Genomic DNA, 14,114 nt, shown 5'->3' on the forward strand with positions numbered 1-14,114 from the left:
TTCAACAAGACCAAATTCATTTCAGGAAAAATCATCCCCGCCATGATCACAACAACCGCAGTCGTTTCTGGACTCCAGTGCATTGAGTTGTACAAGATCTTGCTTAAGAAGCCATTCTCGTGCTACCACAACTCCTTCTTGAACTTGGCAATTGGGTACTTGGACTCAACAGAACCAGAAAAGGTTGTAACAAAGAAACTTTGCGAAGGAATGGAAGTGACGATTTGGGACAAATTTGAGTTCAATGGGAATTGCACGATGCAAGAGTTTGTCGACCTCATATTCAAGAAGTTCTCTGTGAACGTCGAGAGTGTCACTGTTGGTGTCAAAATGTTATACACATCATACTTACCTACCGGAAAGGCTAGACTTGGGAAAACAATCAAAGAGATATACAAGGAGTTGTTTGGAGAAGACTTTAAAGCAGAAGCTATGACACTTGCCCTCACTGTAACAGACAAGAATGGAGATGACTTGCCCGATGATGTCGAATTCCCAGACGTTATATTGACGTTCTAATTTACTATAACATCATTTTATAGGTTTAATGTATTATTATAACTTAATAGCGATAAACTATATCAATTTAGTTAATTCAGTCACTAGTTCTTGTGCAGTCGCTCTTTTCTCAACACTTTGCCCCCACGCGATAAGTACAACGTCACGAACTTTCTCATCAACGTCGTCAAGACTCGGTCGCAACCCTTTACACACGTTATCCGCTATATCCCACGACCGTATCTTGTCTGGATCATACGCGTCACCCCATTTAAATAATTCATACATTGTAACTGCAAAAGAATAGATGTCAGCGGGTTTCTCATAATGTTTTCTGTCAAGGACTTCTGGCGCCATATATTTTGGAGTTCCCACCCCTTTGGTGAATGTCATATTCAAAAGTGTTGAATTCACGTTTCTACTTGATCCAAAATCAGTCAACTTGGCATTGACAATCACATTTTCCTCCAATGAAGTGACTAATATGTTATCTGGTTTGATGTCTCGATGTAATATGTTGTTTGAATGTAAATACAAAATGCCCTTTGCACCATCAAGACTCATTTTAATTCGCATTGATAGCGTCATTGGGACTAACACCATAACTTTTTCCATGACATCCCTCAAACTACCATATTGCGCCAATTCGGTGACCATGCAGATTTTGTTTGGTATAAATACAGCACCATAGAAATAGACTATATACTCACTTTTAAATTTCTCCAGCATCTTCACCTCAATCTCAAATTCTTTAAGCGCCTCTTCACCTTCAATGTTTTTAAGTTTCTTCACTGCTACACTCTGCCCTTTGTACACACCCTTAAAAACAACACCAAATGAACCTTCACCCAATTTCTTGTCCAACACTATTTCTTCTGGGTCGAGTCGGGACGACAACTGTGTTTTAGTTGCTATATAAATAGTATCAATTTGTTCATTTTCATTCTTGAGTAACTGCGATACTATGCTGACGTCTTGTTTTATAGCGCACGTGCACTTTGGAATGATTGTGAATTTGAACTCACAGGCTTGGTTATTTTTTAGAGTGACCACTGGCGGTTCAATTCGAATTTCAAACTTCTCGTTTGTTTCTCTGGTCATTATCTGGAATTTAATAGCAGTCCCTGAAACGTTTCCCAACATTAGTATTTCGGTTGTTGGTTCTCCAACCGGTATTTCGATTTCTCCACTGTTTTTAAAAAGATCCGAATCGTTTGAAAATGTGAGTGTGGTCTTGTTTACAAGAATCCCAACTGAGAGTTGTACAAATTTGGAGTTGTCCATGTGTTTCATCGAGAAGAGGTGGATCTTTTCTTTCATCTTCATCTCATGAAGGGTGTCGACAACTTTCTTTACAACGAAAGATGTTATTAAAACCATTAAAGAAGTGACTCCTACAAGAAACATCACACATATAAATATGACCCACCACACAGAATGTCGTAAACAATAAGTTCCGTCGTCACTTGCACTGTGCCAAAATGAACATTTCTCACATTTTGAATTTGAAACTTGAACACAGAACTGAACATTACTCATCAAGATACAAGTACCATTATTGAGTAAAACATCAGTGTTAAAACAACTTGTGCATTTGTTGTCTATATTACAAGAAAAGCAATCATCCTTACACGGCCGACATTCACGAAGATATTTATAATATCCAATTTGACACTTATTGCATCCCGTTGTGGATGACACATCACCATCGCATCCAACAACATCACTTTTAAGGGAACACCCACTGATATTCATGAAGTAGTCGTCAGCACACAAAACACAAGTACTTGGAGTTTCAATGCACGTCTTACAAGAAACACTGCATGGATAACATGTGAGCGAATTTAAAAAGAAGCCATCAAGACACGATGGACACTCCCCAAACGGCGTGTGCCACGTGCATTTTAAGTCCAAATCAATGGTCGAAACACAATTACCCGATTCGTCTTTATATGTTGTTGAAGAACACTCAGAACATGAAGTTGATGTTGTGACACAAGAACTACACTTCGAGTCGCAAGGTTCACACTCAAATTTGGTAGTGCTGTAATATCCAGATTTACACGACAAACACCCACGTTCATCACCAACTTCACATAACTCCGATTTGTTTGTATAACAATTTCCATTAATGTTGTAATTATCATCTTCACATAACACACATATTGAGTCAAGTGCAGCTTCACACATTTCAATTGTTAGAACACACTTGTTGTTTAATGAAATCATATACCCATTCGAACAAACCGTACACGACCCATTTTCATTAAAAGTATCACAATGTAATGAGTCACATTCCTTTGTGTGGGAATTTAATAGAAACCCTTTTGTACATTGAACTGGAGAGTGAAGTGTACATAACATTTCATTCTCTAAACATGGTACACATGTGTTTCCAGACAAATAAAACCCATCTTCACACTCTAAAATTGCCTTTGCCGACACAAATTTGGCATTTTGCATTGTTTCACAAATTCCGCCATGTAAAATAGAATTTTTACTTGCGTCACACAATTCACATTTATCATTAAAAAATTCAATGCAGTTTTCTTCAATTGGCTCTATTGCACATGTTCCATTAACAACACCTGTGTTATTACAATATGCACAATGGTTGTGGGTCACATAAGTACATTCATTGGGTATATAAACACAACTACCATCATTTAGATAATACCCATCAGCACATATATCACACAAAGTATCATCTCTACACCTCAAGCAATTTTGTGGACAAGGAACACATTGTGTATAATTTTCATTTGGGTGCATAGTTTTATCGCACTCTATAGATTTTATTCTTAAACACTCCAATCCACCCTTTTTCAATATTCCATAAGAACACAATACACCTGGCGCTTGAGTCATAATAAATCCATTTTTGGCTATTACCAACACGTCTTCTGCAATATAAATAATGTTGAGTTCATACACGTGATTTCCTTTTTCCATATACAAAACGTACGGACCACCACTTCCCAAGAACAACAAGTTATTATCAATATCTATGGTGGCAACGGTATCACTTTCTAAGCAATTTATAGAGATACGAAATTTGTTTCTTTCAATTGTATTGTGTTCCAAATTTAAAGGTATTGTGACACCACTTTGTAGCACTACTTTCTTTACTTTTCCCGTTATTTGTTGCATCGAACTCGACGCATTTTGGAACAATAAATTCACTTCAGAACTAAACTCCGTTTGAATTTCTTCGTCAAGCACTCTGACGTCTTGTGTGAGAGAAGTTGTGTAACACGTTTCTGATAATGTAGTGAAACATGGACACTGCTTTTGTTTGAACGATGTTGATGTATATACATCATAGTCCATGTGGCAATACACTTCACCTTCGAACTCCCCAGAGCACTGTCTAACTAATTGATTTGCAGAGACAAATGAAAACGTTTTGTTGTTTAAAATGCCAAGTTGGAATACATAAGTGTCATCTGGAGCTATGATATCAATGCACCGATGTGTAGTAGACTCAAATATGACCGTCTCCTCTATTTTGGTGTTGCCTTTTTCGTTATAAAAAACAGACTCCGAAGATTCCACAACGGAGTCTGTCGATATAAAAACGTTATCTAAGACATTCAGAGAAGAACACTCTTCAGTGAACGATTCCGTTTTATTTTCACATTCGTTGTCTATGTTGAAATTGGCAAGACCAGTTGTCACACTCGACAAATTTCTCAAGTAAATTTCGGTGTTGTCTTTGAGCACCAAAATACCATCTACTACCAAAAAACTGTTAGATAATTTAATCTTCGAGTGTCCACCAAAGGTCGTGTAAACATCTTCAAAAAGTAACAATGAGTTTGTATTACCAACAACAGTAAAACTGCCCTCAAAAGTAATATTAACATTCACATGCGAATGTTGTCGTTTGGAGAATATAAGGAAAGCATCTGCTCCAATATAAAACTCGCTCTGTCCAGACATTTTACTTTGAGCGTAGGTAAAAAAGCTCCATATATCGCCAACATACAATTTGGAATTATCTGTGAACGACAGTCTTGCAACATCGATCATTGCTTCTGCATCGGCCTTCATTATAGCGGCGTCCATCAGTAAAAATTCAGTTCCAGTGATGTTAACATAAGTTTCAAGCATCATTTTTGATTGATTAGACAATACTATGTTCAAAACATTTACCACAACATTTTTCAAAACAATAACAGTAGTGTCAAACATATAAAATTCCGTTTTCACCTGCCAGTTTGTTTGTGATGTGAGACCAGTGAAAATCATATTTACTCTGGAACTATTGTAGAACGACAACTCTGGTACATTTAAGTTGTTTCTGTTAGTAAAATTTAAAACTGAATTATCATAAAATATGGAAGGGTTTTGTATTGAAAGTTTACCGGCGATTTCGAGTTTTGAAGCATCAAAGAAATAAGCTGCACCGTTTATTGTGTTTGTATATAAAACAGATCCCAATGACCGTGCGACTGAATTTCCATGAAACCCTATATTCACATCGACGTCACTATCTAACAGAGTAGCACATGAATTGTTATAGAAATTGACTTCAATATTAATTCTGATTGGAGAGAAGTAAATTGTGTTTTCAAGAGTGACAATTGTATTGTCGAAAAAATTGAAAGCAACTGTTTTGTTCAGTAGTGATGAGTAATAAACGTTCACGAAGGTTATATTTGAGCTTCCATAGACATTCATAACTCTTGGTATTATAAGGCTATAATTTGGGACTGTTAAATTTTTGTCATGAAGCGTCAAAGTCCCATCAATGAAAATATCAGCGTTGTCAGGAACTGTGAAGTCATTTACAAATTCTACATCACCAACGATATTAAGTTTTGTCAATCTCTCCATCACAAAGTTCTTTGCAGTTGAAATATCTAAAAACCCACGTAAATTGACTTCGTTCAAATAAGTGATAATCACATCGTGGTCTTCAAAGACATTAAAATCAGATGTCAAATTTAAGTACGCACTCAAAACAATTTTTGGATGTTCCAAAAACACTTCAAAGCACTTTTTGGTGAGTTTGATGTGGTACTCAATTTTGAGAGTTGTGCAGAATTGGATGTCTTCAGTTGAAGTCCCATATGGGACAAATCCATCGACACAGTCATTTGTCTTAGGCGAACAGACAACTTCGCTTTTCACATAAAGTAAAAACAACAGGAGAAGAGTTGTTACTGTTTTCATATGTTTTTGCAGTTATTCATTTGTTTTTACAGGAAAGTAAGAAGACAAATCCAATACAGAACATAAACATAATTATTGAATAAACATCACGAAGAAAAACCAATTTTTTTTCATGTTTTTGTCTACATTTTTTATATTATTGTTTATTATTATATTTGTGTATTTAAATAGTTTTTGTTGTTATTTTTAAATTCGACTTTTTGAAAAGTAAAAAAAATTACAATATGATACTTTATAGTTTTTTTATTTAAACGAGAAATCTGGTTTAAAATGTTGGATACATTTTTGGTTTGTTATAGTATTAATAAATATTATTATACATAAATAATATAATATAATATAATTTTTTCTCATCAACAATAAATTATTATTCTATTATTATTATAAATTGAGGAATTAATTTATTTCACCTTAAAAACTTTTGAGAAATTTAATTTTTATTAATTGTAAATAATAATAAATTTAATAATAAAAATACTACATTTTTAATACCGAGAATACAATTAATAAATTTTTCGTATTAAACCGTTTAATTTAAACGTTTAATAACAATGTTCAAACCATTTAATAAGTCATATGAATTAAATCTTTGAGTATGACTTTTTGTCCTGTCTGTGGCTAATGATCACACCAACAACAGCAATTGTCAAGAAGAATAAAGCAACCAAAACAACGACACTGACAGAAACTGAGACCACGACAATAAGATAGTCATTATTATGTTTGTGCTCTTTATTGTAGCAAACGTCTTCAATACAATTATTATTTGCTCTGTCAAATTTATATCCAATGTCACAATATGACATCTGGCATGTCTTACTCCAAAGTCCATCATCACCACAGACATACCCGCCATGTCCATGTTCGACGTTAATTTCCTTGTCGCAGTCGACACTAACTTTCACAAGTCTTTTATTCTTTTTGTTGCATTGTGTTTGATACTTGTCATGTACTTTGATGGCACTATCAACAAATTGTTGTAACTTCGTTCTATCATATCTCCACACATTCGATCTTTCATCAATTGGATTTAACAAGAATTCTCTTGGAATAGTTTCATTGTAGTTATAGTTCCAATTAAAAGTTTCAAAATACGAAATCTTGAGCATTCCTCCCAAGTCTTGTAATGTTTTTACTTCAGGCATACTGATCGAAGTAAACTCAATAACGGGTGTTGGCGAGTTTCCAGCATCAAAGCTATTTTCATATTCGATATTGGGGTCACCCTCAAAACCAACTACAATTGCATTTCCCTTCTCAACCATTCCCTTTGCCAAAACGCTGCACGCCGAATAACAGAAGCCGTCAGTCATAATAACAACATCTGTTGGTATTCTCGGGTTTTTCGTTAAAGTAGCTTCCAACATGATTCCCGCGTGCATCAAAGTGTTTTGCGAGAATGTATGAGTGGCATCTCCATATTGAGTGGTTTGTGGTTTCGCATAGAAATCGCCAAGAGGGACTGTTTTATCCGTTTCGTTATATACAGCCTCACATGTATTAGTATCTCCCAAATACTCTCCATATTCGTTCTTCATGATATCTTCACTTGGCTTTGATATACGAACACTTCCAATCAAGTCGGCATCGGCATGAACAGCTAAGACCTTCTCAAAATTGGCTTCCAAATCAGCATACCCACCACCATTCATAGGAAGGATGACCAATATAGGGTTAGTGTTTTCATCAATTTGTTGAATACATGTATTAAACACTTTAAAGAAGTCTGCTGTTTCATCTTCTGGGTAAAAGGTCTTCAATACAATAGTATTCATCTTCTTCTCCAAATCGATCTTACAAGCGATGTTAGTGTCTGACGATTCATAGTCAAATATGTTGTCTGCCAATTTTGGTGTTGAAAGGTCTTCTGCAGTTATTGGTCTGAGTGATCTATTTTGCTTTCTTAATAATCTATTTCTCTTCTCTTTCCCAACAACAGTCGCTCCCAAGTAAAGTAATTTGTATTCAGTGTCAACTGTTGTGTCGTCCGAGAAGACAATGGTATACTTCGTCTTGAAACTCTCTTCGGCAAGTGGCGCTGATCGCAATGAAACAAATGACATCGACTCAATTGCGTATGTGAATCGACCGTGTGGTGTTTTTAAGAAAGTGTGTGCCTCTGCATAGTCTTTCAAAAACTTATACGGCTCAAGTCCATTAATCGTTGATATAGTTTTTCCATAATAGTCATCTAACAGGGGAATTTCGACGTGGAGGTGTTCCGAGTCCAGGCTTGGATTTTTAGTGAAGATATACTCACCTTCGACAATATCAATGACAAATGGTAAATAAGCATAGAAGTCATCATAGTAATATTTGTTTTTCTCATCAGAACTAAATCTGAAAGACAAGTGAAGGTCATGGGTATTGTCGATTATGGCTTGGACTTTTTGAATATATTGGTAAAAGATTTGTCCATCGTCTGTTGGTAAATTATCAAGCATTTTGTCCATGTCCATTTGAGGGAAGAATGTGTTGTCGAAGGAAGGTTGTGGTGGGTTAAGTAAGATGTCTTTGAAGACATAAGACTGTAGCAGTGGCTTCAAAGATGTTTTGATTTTTGTGGCTGTGTCTGCTGTTATAGTGACGGAGTTAATGCATTCAAAAGCTTCTTCAACGGTATATGGAGCGTTTGTAAGTTTGTCGCACGTGATTGAGAATGCACACACGAAGAAGAGAAACACGAACATTATTTTATAGATATTAATAATCGAGTTTTTATATATGCGTAACTATATAAATAAACATTATGAAATATTAGTGAAACAATATTCGTGTATAACATCCCGTATTTCTTGGTATATTTAGACTAAAATTGTTATGTAATCGATTGGTTGCTTGTAGATTTCTTCTTTTTTTTTATAGTTCCGTTTCAGATTAATGTAGAAGTGGTTTAGAAGTTATTGTCGTACTGAACTAAAATCTTAGGCAATTGAGTTATCCCATCTAATCTTTTTAGTGGAACTTTTATGATACACATTGTTTGAAAATTCTACTATTGAAGAAATTCAAATAAAACTTTTTCAGTTGAAAAATTACAATGAAAATATTTTAAAACGAATGAAGGAGACAAAAACCACCACAATTTAAGTAGTAAAACAACACAAAATAATAAAAGAAATACCATGCAGAGTCATATGGAAATGATAAACTATTTCATAGTAAAAGTGTGAGAAAACAATGAAAAGTCGAATAAATAACAAAGTAGTTTTAATTAGAGAAAGAACTTAAAAAATTGAAACGATGTCGAAGGAGCAATTAGTCCACAAAGCCATCTTGTCGTCGATTTTTTCGTTGATTGACAAACACCAAAAGACGTATCTTGACAAATACAAATTAGTTTTTGACAATTTTAAAAGTGACGAGGATGTGATGTCTTCTGTCAATCAAGACGTCATAATCGAGTGCATTAATATCGCTATATCGTACTTCTTTGAAATTTCCCAAACAGAAAAGTTTATGAACGCAGTTATTTCGTTGATCGATAAGAAATACGTCCAATCAAAAACAGTACAAACAGTGTTGCAATACCTTCACTCGTATTTGAATGTCGAAAATGTGTACAACAACATCAAAATCGTCATGTTTTCCGTCCAAGTGATTCGAGCCACTTTCCCGTTTAAAATAAGCAATGACTGTATCATGGAGAATGTCCATCTTCTCATTGACTTTTACACGATAATCCCATCAAACTCGGTTTGTTTTCTTTGCTTGAAATTTCATATTTATATAACGTGTTCGTATTTGTTAAATAACTGCGCCTTTATTTGAGATCTTTATATCAGTTTGACACATAGCAATACTCCAAATTGTTGTACAGATGCATCCAAGAGTACATTGTTGTCATATTCACAGTACACCAACCACAATATGATGGCAATGCATCGCCTTTATTTGGCAATGTACGCTTTTCTCAACGGAACATCCCAATCACCCAATTAGAGTTGTTATCTTCAACTCGAAATTCTTTGAGTCCAAATGCTTTGAAAGAACTCACAGCAGCTATTATGTCTGATGAAACACTCAACTCAGTCCAAGAACCTATTTTGGCAAAACCCGCCTCTCCATCAAGTTCCCCCTTTAAAGATGAACTCGGTGAGTTAAAAGAAGAGCAAAAGTCTGAACAGAACACGCCGAAAGAAGAGATAGTTGGTGACAAAGATGGGGGTAAAGAGCTTTCCAAGGGAAGCCCCGACAAACAGTCTTCAAACGACAACACACCACCACAACAACCTTCAGAAGCTATAACAGAAGAAGAAAAAGAAGTCGACGTGAAACTTGATGAGATGAAAAGAAGAAGCAAAGAACAAACAGACGAGAAAGAGACTGTCGACGTCTATCCGCCTTACCTTCTGTTACTCAAGTTGTTGACTAAAAATGGGAAGTTTAGTCATGGGAAAGTCCTCTTCTTATCGACCACATTAAATAACAGCGATTGGAGAAGTTTAAGAGGAAAAGGGGATTACGCAAAGAAGATGGAGAAAATGGTCTTAAATTTGGTAGGGTATTGGTTAGAAAAATGTCCCAAGAATATTAGCCCAAATAACGTGAAAGGGTGGAATGTGGACATCTGCAAGTGTATTTTCCATAACGCCTTTTCATCGGACAAATTGCTGTTTTACACGTCGTTGAAAATTTTTAGTGTGCTTGTCCACAAATACCGATTTGAACTGAAAAAGGAAATTGGACTACTTTTTAAGTACGTCTATCTCTTCTACCTCAAATCCCCTCTTGCTATGATGTCATACAAAGATGCTATCATCGACGAGTTCTGCAAATTTTCAACACAGCCAGATATCCTCTTCGACCTCTTTGCGAATTACGACTGTGAAAAAAATGGACTTCCAATACTGGAAGAATACCTCGACGTCATGCACTTTGTGTTGTCTGTAAATTACCAAAAGGATATTACCGATGATGTCGGACCAAAGGCTGTCCATATCACACGCAAAAAGTGTTACAAAATTGTCCAAAATGTGATAGAAGTTATTCTCCACAAAGTGCAAAGTGTCCAAAAGAATGAGAAATTTGCAGAAGATGAAAACGAAGAGAACAAGACTCTCATTGAAAGTGTTTTAAAACAGCGACAAGATAAAGTGGACAACGCAAAGGCAATTCAACTGTTTAATGAGCGTCCGAATGATGGAATAGCGTTTATGGTGAGTCACAAATTATGTGAAGAAGATCCCAAAAGTGTTGCCTTATATTTAAGTAATAATGAGGCACTCGATAAAACTTCATTGGGAAAGTACTTGACTGGTAACAAAGAATTTCAAAAGAACGTATTTAAAGAGTTTGTAGGTGCTATCACGTTCACTGGACTATCTGTGGATGAAGCTTTACGAAAGATGTTTCGCATCTTTGTGATGCCGGGAGAAGGCCAAATAGTTGATCGAGTGATTGAGACGTTCAGTTTGCAATACTACAAATCAAACAAAGAGAAGATGGACGAGCTGAAGATGAACGAGACACAAATATACTTCTTGTCGACGACTATCATATTTCTATCAACTGAAACACACAACGCAAATGTGAAAACAAAGACTATGGACACGTATGAAAAGTTTAAGGAAATGGTGGAACAATTCAAATTCACGTTACCTGATGATTACTTACACCCGTTATATGACTGTGTCATTCAAAATGCATTTCTCTTCCCAGAAGAGAAGAAACAAAATGGAGATGTCTACATCAACTTGGTTAAAAACTCGCCAAATAAGAGAGAAGACTTACTTTCATTAACAAGTGGATTCGAATCTATTATTGGAATGCACACGTCACCACCTATAAGAACCTTTTCTTTCTTCTCTAAGAATCTTTTAATCGCGTTTATAGAGGCGGCTATCCCACCCATTTTAGAGTCTTTGAAAATCGCATTTCTGTCATTCGGAACTTTTGAAGACGTGTTGAAACACATCAAAACACTGCTTGGTATCACGACGTTACTTTCGATAACCGAACATACCAAACTGATAGTGAAGACACTGTGCGAGTGGAGTTTTGCGTATCGTCCTTCTAACACGAAGAAGGAGAATGTTTTAGTATCCAAACTCCTTTTAGAAAAGGTCGTTTTGTATAAAGAACAAATTAAAGGTGGCTGGGTTCATATCTTTGCTGCACTTTCTAAATTACAAGAAGTCAATTTGGTTGACAAACCACAACTTCCACCTCTTTTATCATTACCAAAAAACACTCGAAAGTTGTTCTTTATGGAAGTCAAACATGTGTTGTATTCTCCAATTGAAACGAAACAAATTCCAATTACAATGAGTGACTTGAACTACGCAAGAAAGGAACTTAAAATTCTTCTTGATGTCGAAAAGACAGTCTTTGACCAAATAGTGACCTTCTCACCACATGCATTTTGCTCGGTATTTTACCAAATCAAAACTGCATCTCTCGAGGCACTGAACCAAACATGCCCTTCACTGTATTTGTTGATTAAAGTTGGTTATATCTTATTTAAGTACAAAACAATTAATAAGGTACTCCCAAAGGAAATTGCAGAGAGCACAAGCGAACTGTTACTTCAAGCAGCTTTACACCCACATGAAGACGTCGCCAAAGAAGCTGTCAAGATATATTTTGTCTTGACTGAAAATGGAGTGTTTGATGGGCAGTGTGAACGGTTGAGACCGATGGTGGTAGCCATGTGTGACAGTCCAATAAGTCAATGTCGATTAACAATTCTAGAAATGTTAAAAACGCATTTGGAGAAGCACACCAAGTTCATTGAAGAGTGCTGGAAAGGAGTATTTGCGATGTTGTATATAGGAGGTATAGATGAGAACATGAACGTGTTAAAACAGGGTTACGATGTATTGAAATATGTGAGTGATCATTATTCACATTTTGAAGAAGAATGTGTGTATTACTACTTAAAGACTATGGTGAAGTACTCTTTGGTTGCGAACCGAACAATAACACAAGACAAAGAGAGTCACCCCTTTGTCATTGGGAATCTACAGAAATTACTCGACGACCAGAAGTTTGAAGGAATCATTCAAATGGATTCAAAGTTCGCAGACATCTTCTTCAATGTGTTGAAATCGTATGTGACAGCGACGTCAAGTATTTACATAGACATAGCGTCACTTTCACTTCAGTCGATTATTCAAGTCGTTTCGGATTATTCGGAGAGAATGAGCCCTGAAGTGTGGTATTTTGTGTTCAACGAAATCTTCTTTAAAATATTGGAGTCAATTGGATATGTACATCACACTACACACCCCCTTACCGAAATTCGAAGCACTGAATGGATCACTTCCGTCTGTTTAAATTTGCTCTTACAAGTGACTGGACTCATCTCAAGAAATTCCGGAATGTTGTCATTATTTACTTGTGATTATGTCTACGTCATCACTTCATTGGTTATCAGAGGGACGGAACTTATCAGCCAAATTGGATTACTTGCATTGAAAGATATCATCCCCTTCTTTATAGACCACGTTGAACAAATGCAAGTCTTTGAATTAATGAACATAGATGTGTTAAATTACTTCTTTGATGCTACCCTTTCATTCACTATACAACAAGAACATCTCCTCAAAGAAATTGAAAAGTCCGAGCAGACGAATATATCCGTCGATCAAAAACAAAACAGCTGTTGTTCGAATTGTCACAAAGAGTTGAAGATCTTCGAAACGATTGAATGCCCATTGTGCAATTTGCAATTTTGCTCGTTAAAGTGTAAAAAGGCCATGGAAGAAACACACAAACATGTTGCTCTTCTTAAAGACAAAATATCAGATAGATTTGTGACACACGATTTTGAAATGAAACGGATCGATGTCCCTTTTGTCACTACAACATTCCAAAAGTACATTTCCACCATCGAAGATTTCATCCCACAACTCGTTAGTATATCAACACAACAAAGTGAGACAATTTTGTCTTCACTCATCTTCAATACAGAACGATTTTTAAACGTCTTAGTACAAACAAAACCAACACACCCGTACTACGACCAGTTGGTGAAAGTCACAACTCGACTCGAACTCTTCTTGATGAAATTTACAGACGCCGTCTTCAAAAAAGACCAAGACACCTTCATTAAGTTCTTGGACAAACTTGTTGCTATGCCATCGCTCAATATACTCAACTCAGTGTTTCGACTTCTTAATATATGTGACGACGAACATCTCAAAAAAGTCAAAGAGTGGTGCATTATACCTTTGTATAAGCTTGTAATGCATGACGACCACGAGATCAGAAAAAGCTTAAGTAGTCTTCTCATCAAGCTTCATGAGATGAAATGAACATTCACCCGTATTAAATTAAACTATATTCTTTTCATTTTATTAATAATTTTATTTATTAGTTTTATTAGAATACATACTATATATTAATATATATTCATAATAAATTTATATAAATAATAAAATTTACTATTAAATTGGTATTGGATGTGTCTAGTTTCTGGTTATAATATTTTATAA

General features: G+C 35.6%; 4 protein-coding genes across 4 annotated transcripts; 2 read left to right on the forward strand and 2 right to left on the reverse strand.

Moving 5' to 3' along the window:
- Window positions 1–9: 9 nt before the first annotated feature.
- Window positions 10–519, forward strand: EIN_054380 (ubiquitin-activating enzyme, putative; the record flags this gene model as incomplete). The annotated part of the gene is made up of 1 exon (XM_004259876.1): window positions 10–519. A coding segment is annotated over one exon (510 nt), but the record flags the coding sequence as incomplete, so codon positions are not given.
- Window positions 520–576: 57 nt separating this feature from the next.
- EIN_054390 (protein serine/threonine kinase, putative) lies at window positions 577–5,676 on the reverse strand (the record flags this gene model as incomplete). The annotated part of the gene is made up of 1 exon (XM_004259877.1): window positions 577–5,676. The coding sequence occupies one exon, from the start codon at window positions 5,674–5,676 to the stop codon at window positions 577–579; it is 5,100 nt and encodes a 1,699-aa protein (XP_004259925.1).
- A 581-nt stretch (window positions 5,677–6,257) lies between these two features.
- Window positions 6,258–8,366, reverse strand: EIN_054400 (hypothetical protein; the record flags this gene model as incomplete). Its single annotated transcript, XM_004259878.1, has 1 exon — window positions 6,258–8,366. One exon carries the CDS (start codon window positions 8,364–8,366, stop codon window positions 6,258–6,260), a length of 2,109 nt encoding a protein of 702 aa, XP_004259926.1.
- A 553-nt stretch (window positions 8,367–8,919) lies between these two features.
- On the forward strand, window positions 8,920–13,934 carry EIN_054410 (guanyl-nucleotide exchange factor, putative; the record flags this gene model as incomplete). The annotated part of the gene is made up of 2 exons (XM_004259879.1): window positions 8,920–9,372; window positions 9,474–13,934. The coding sequence occupies 2 exons, from the start codon at window positions 8,920–8,922 to the stop codon at window positions 13,932–13,934; spliced, it is 4,914 nt and encodes a 1,637-aa protein (XP_004259927.1).
- Window positions 13,935–14,114: the final 180 nt, after the last annotated feature.

The sequence above is a fragment of the Entamoeba invadens genome, assembly GCF_000330505.1.
Source record: "Entamoeba invadens IP1 unplaced genomic scaffold scaff_1105074726711, whole genome shotgun sequence".
Taxonomy (NCBI): Eukaryota; Evosea; order Mastigamoebida; family Endamoebidae; genus Entamoeba; species Entamoeba invadens.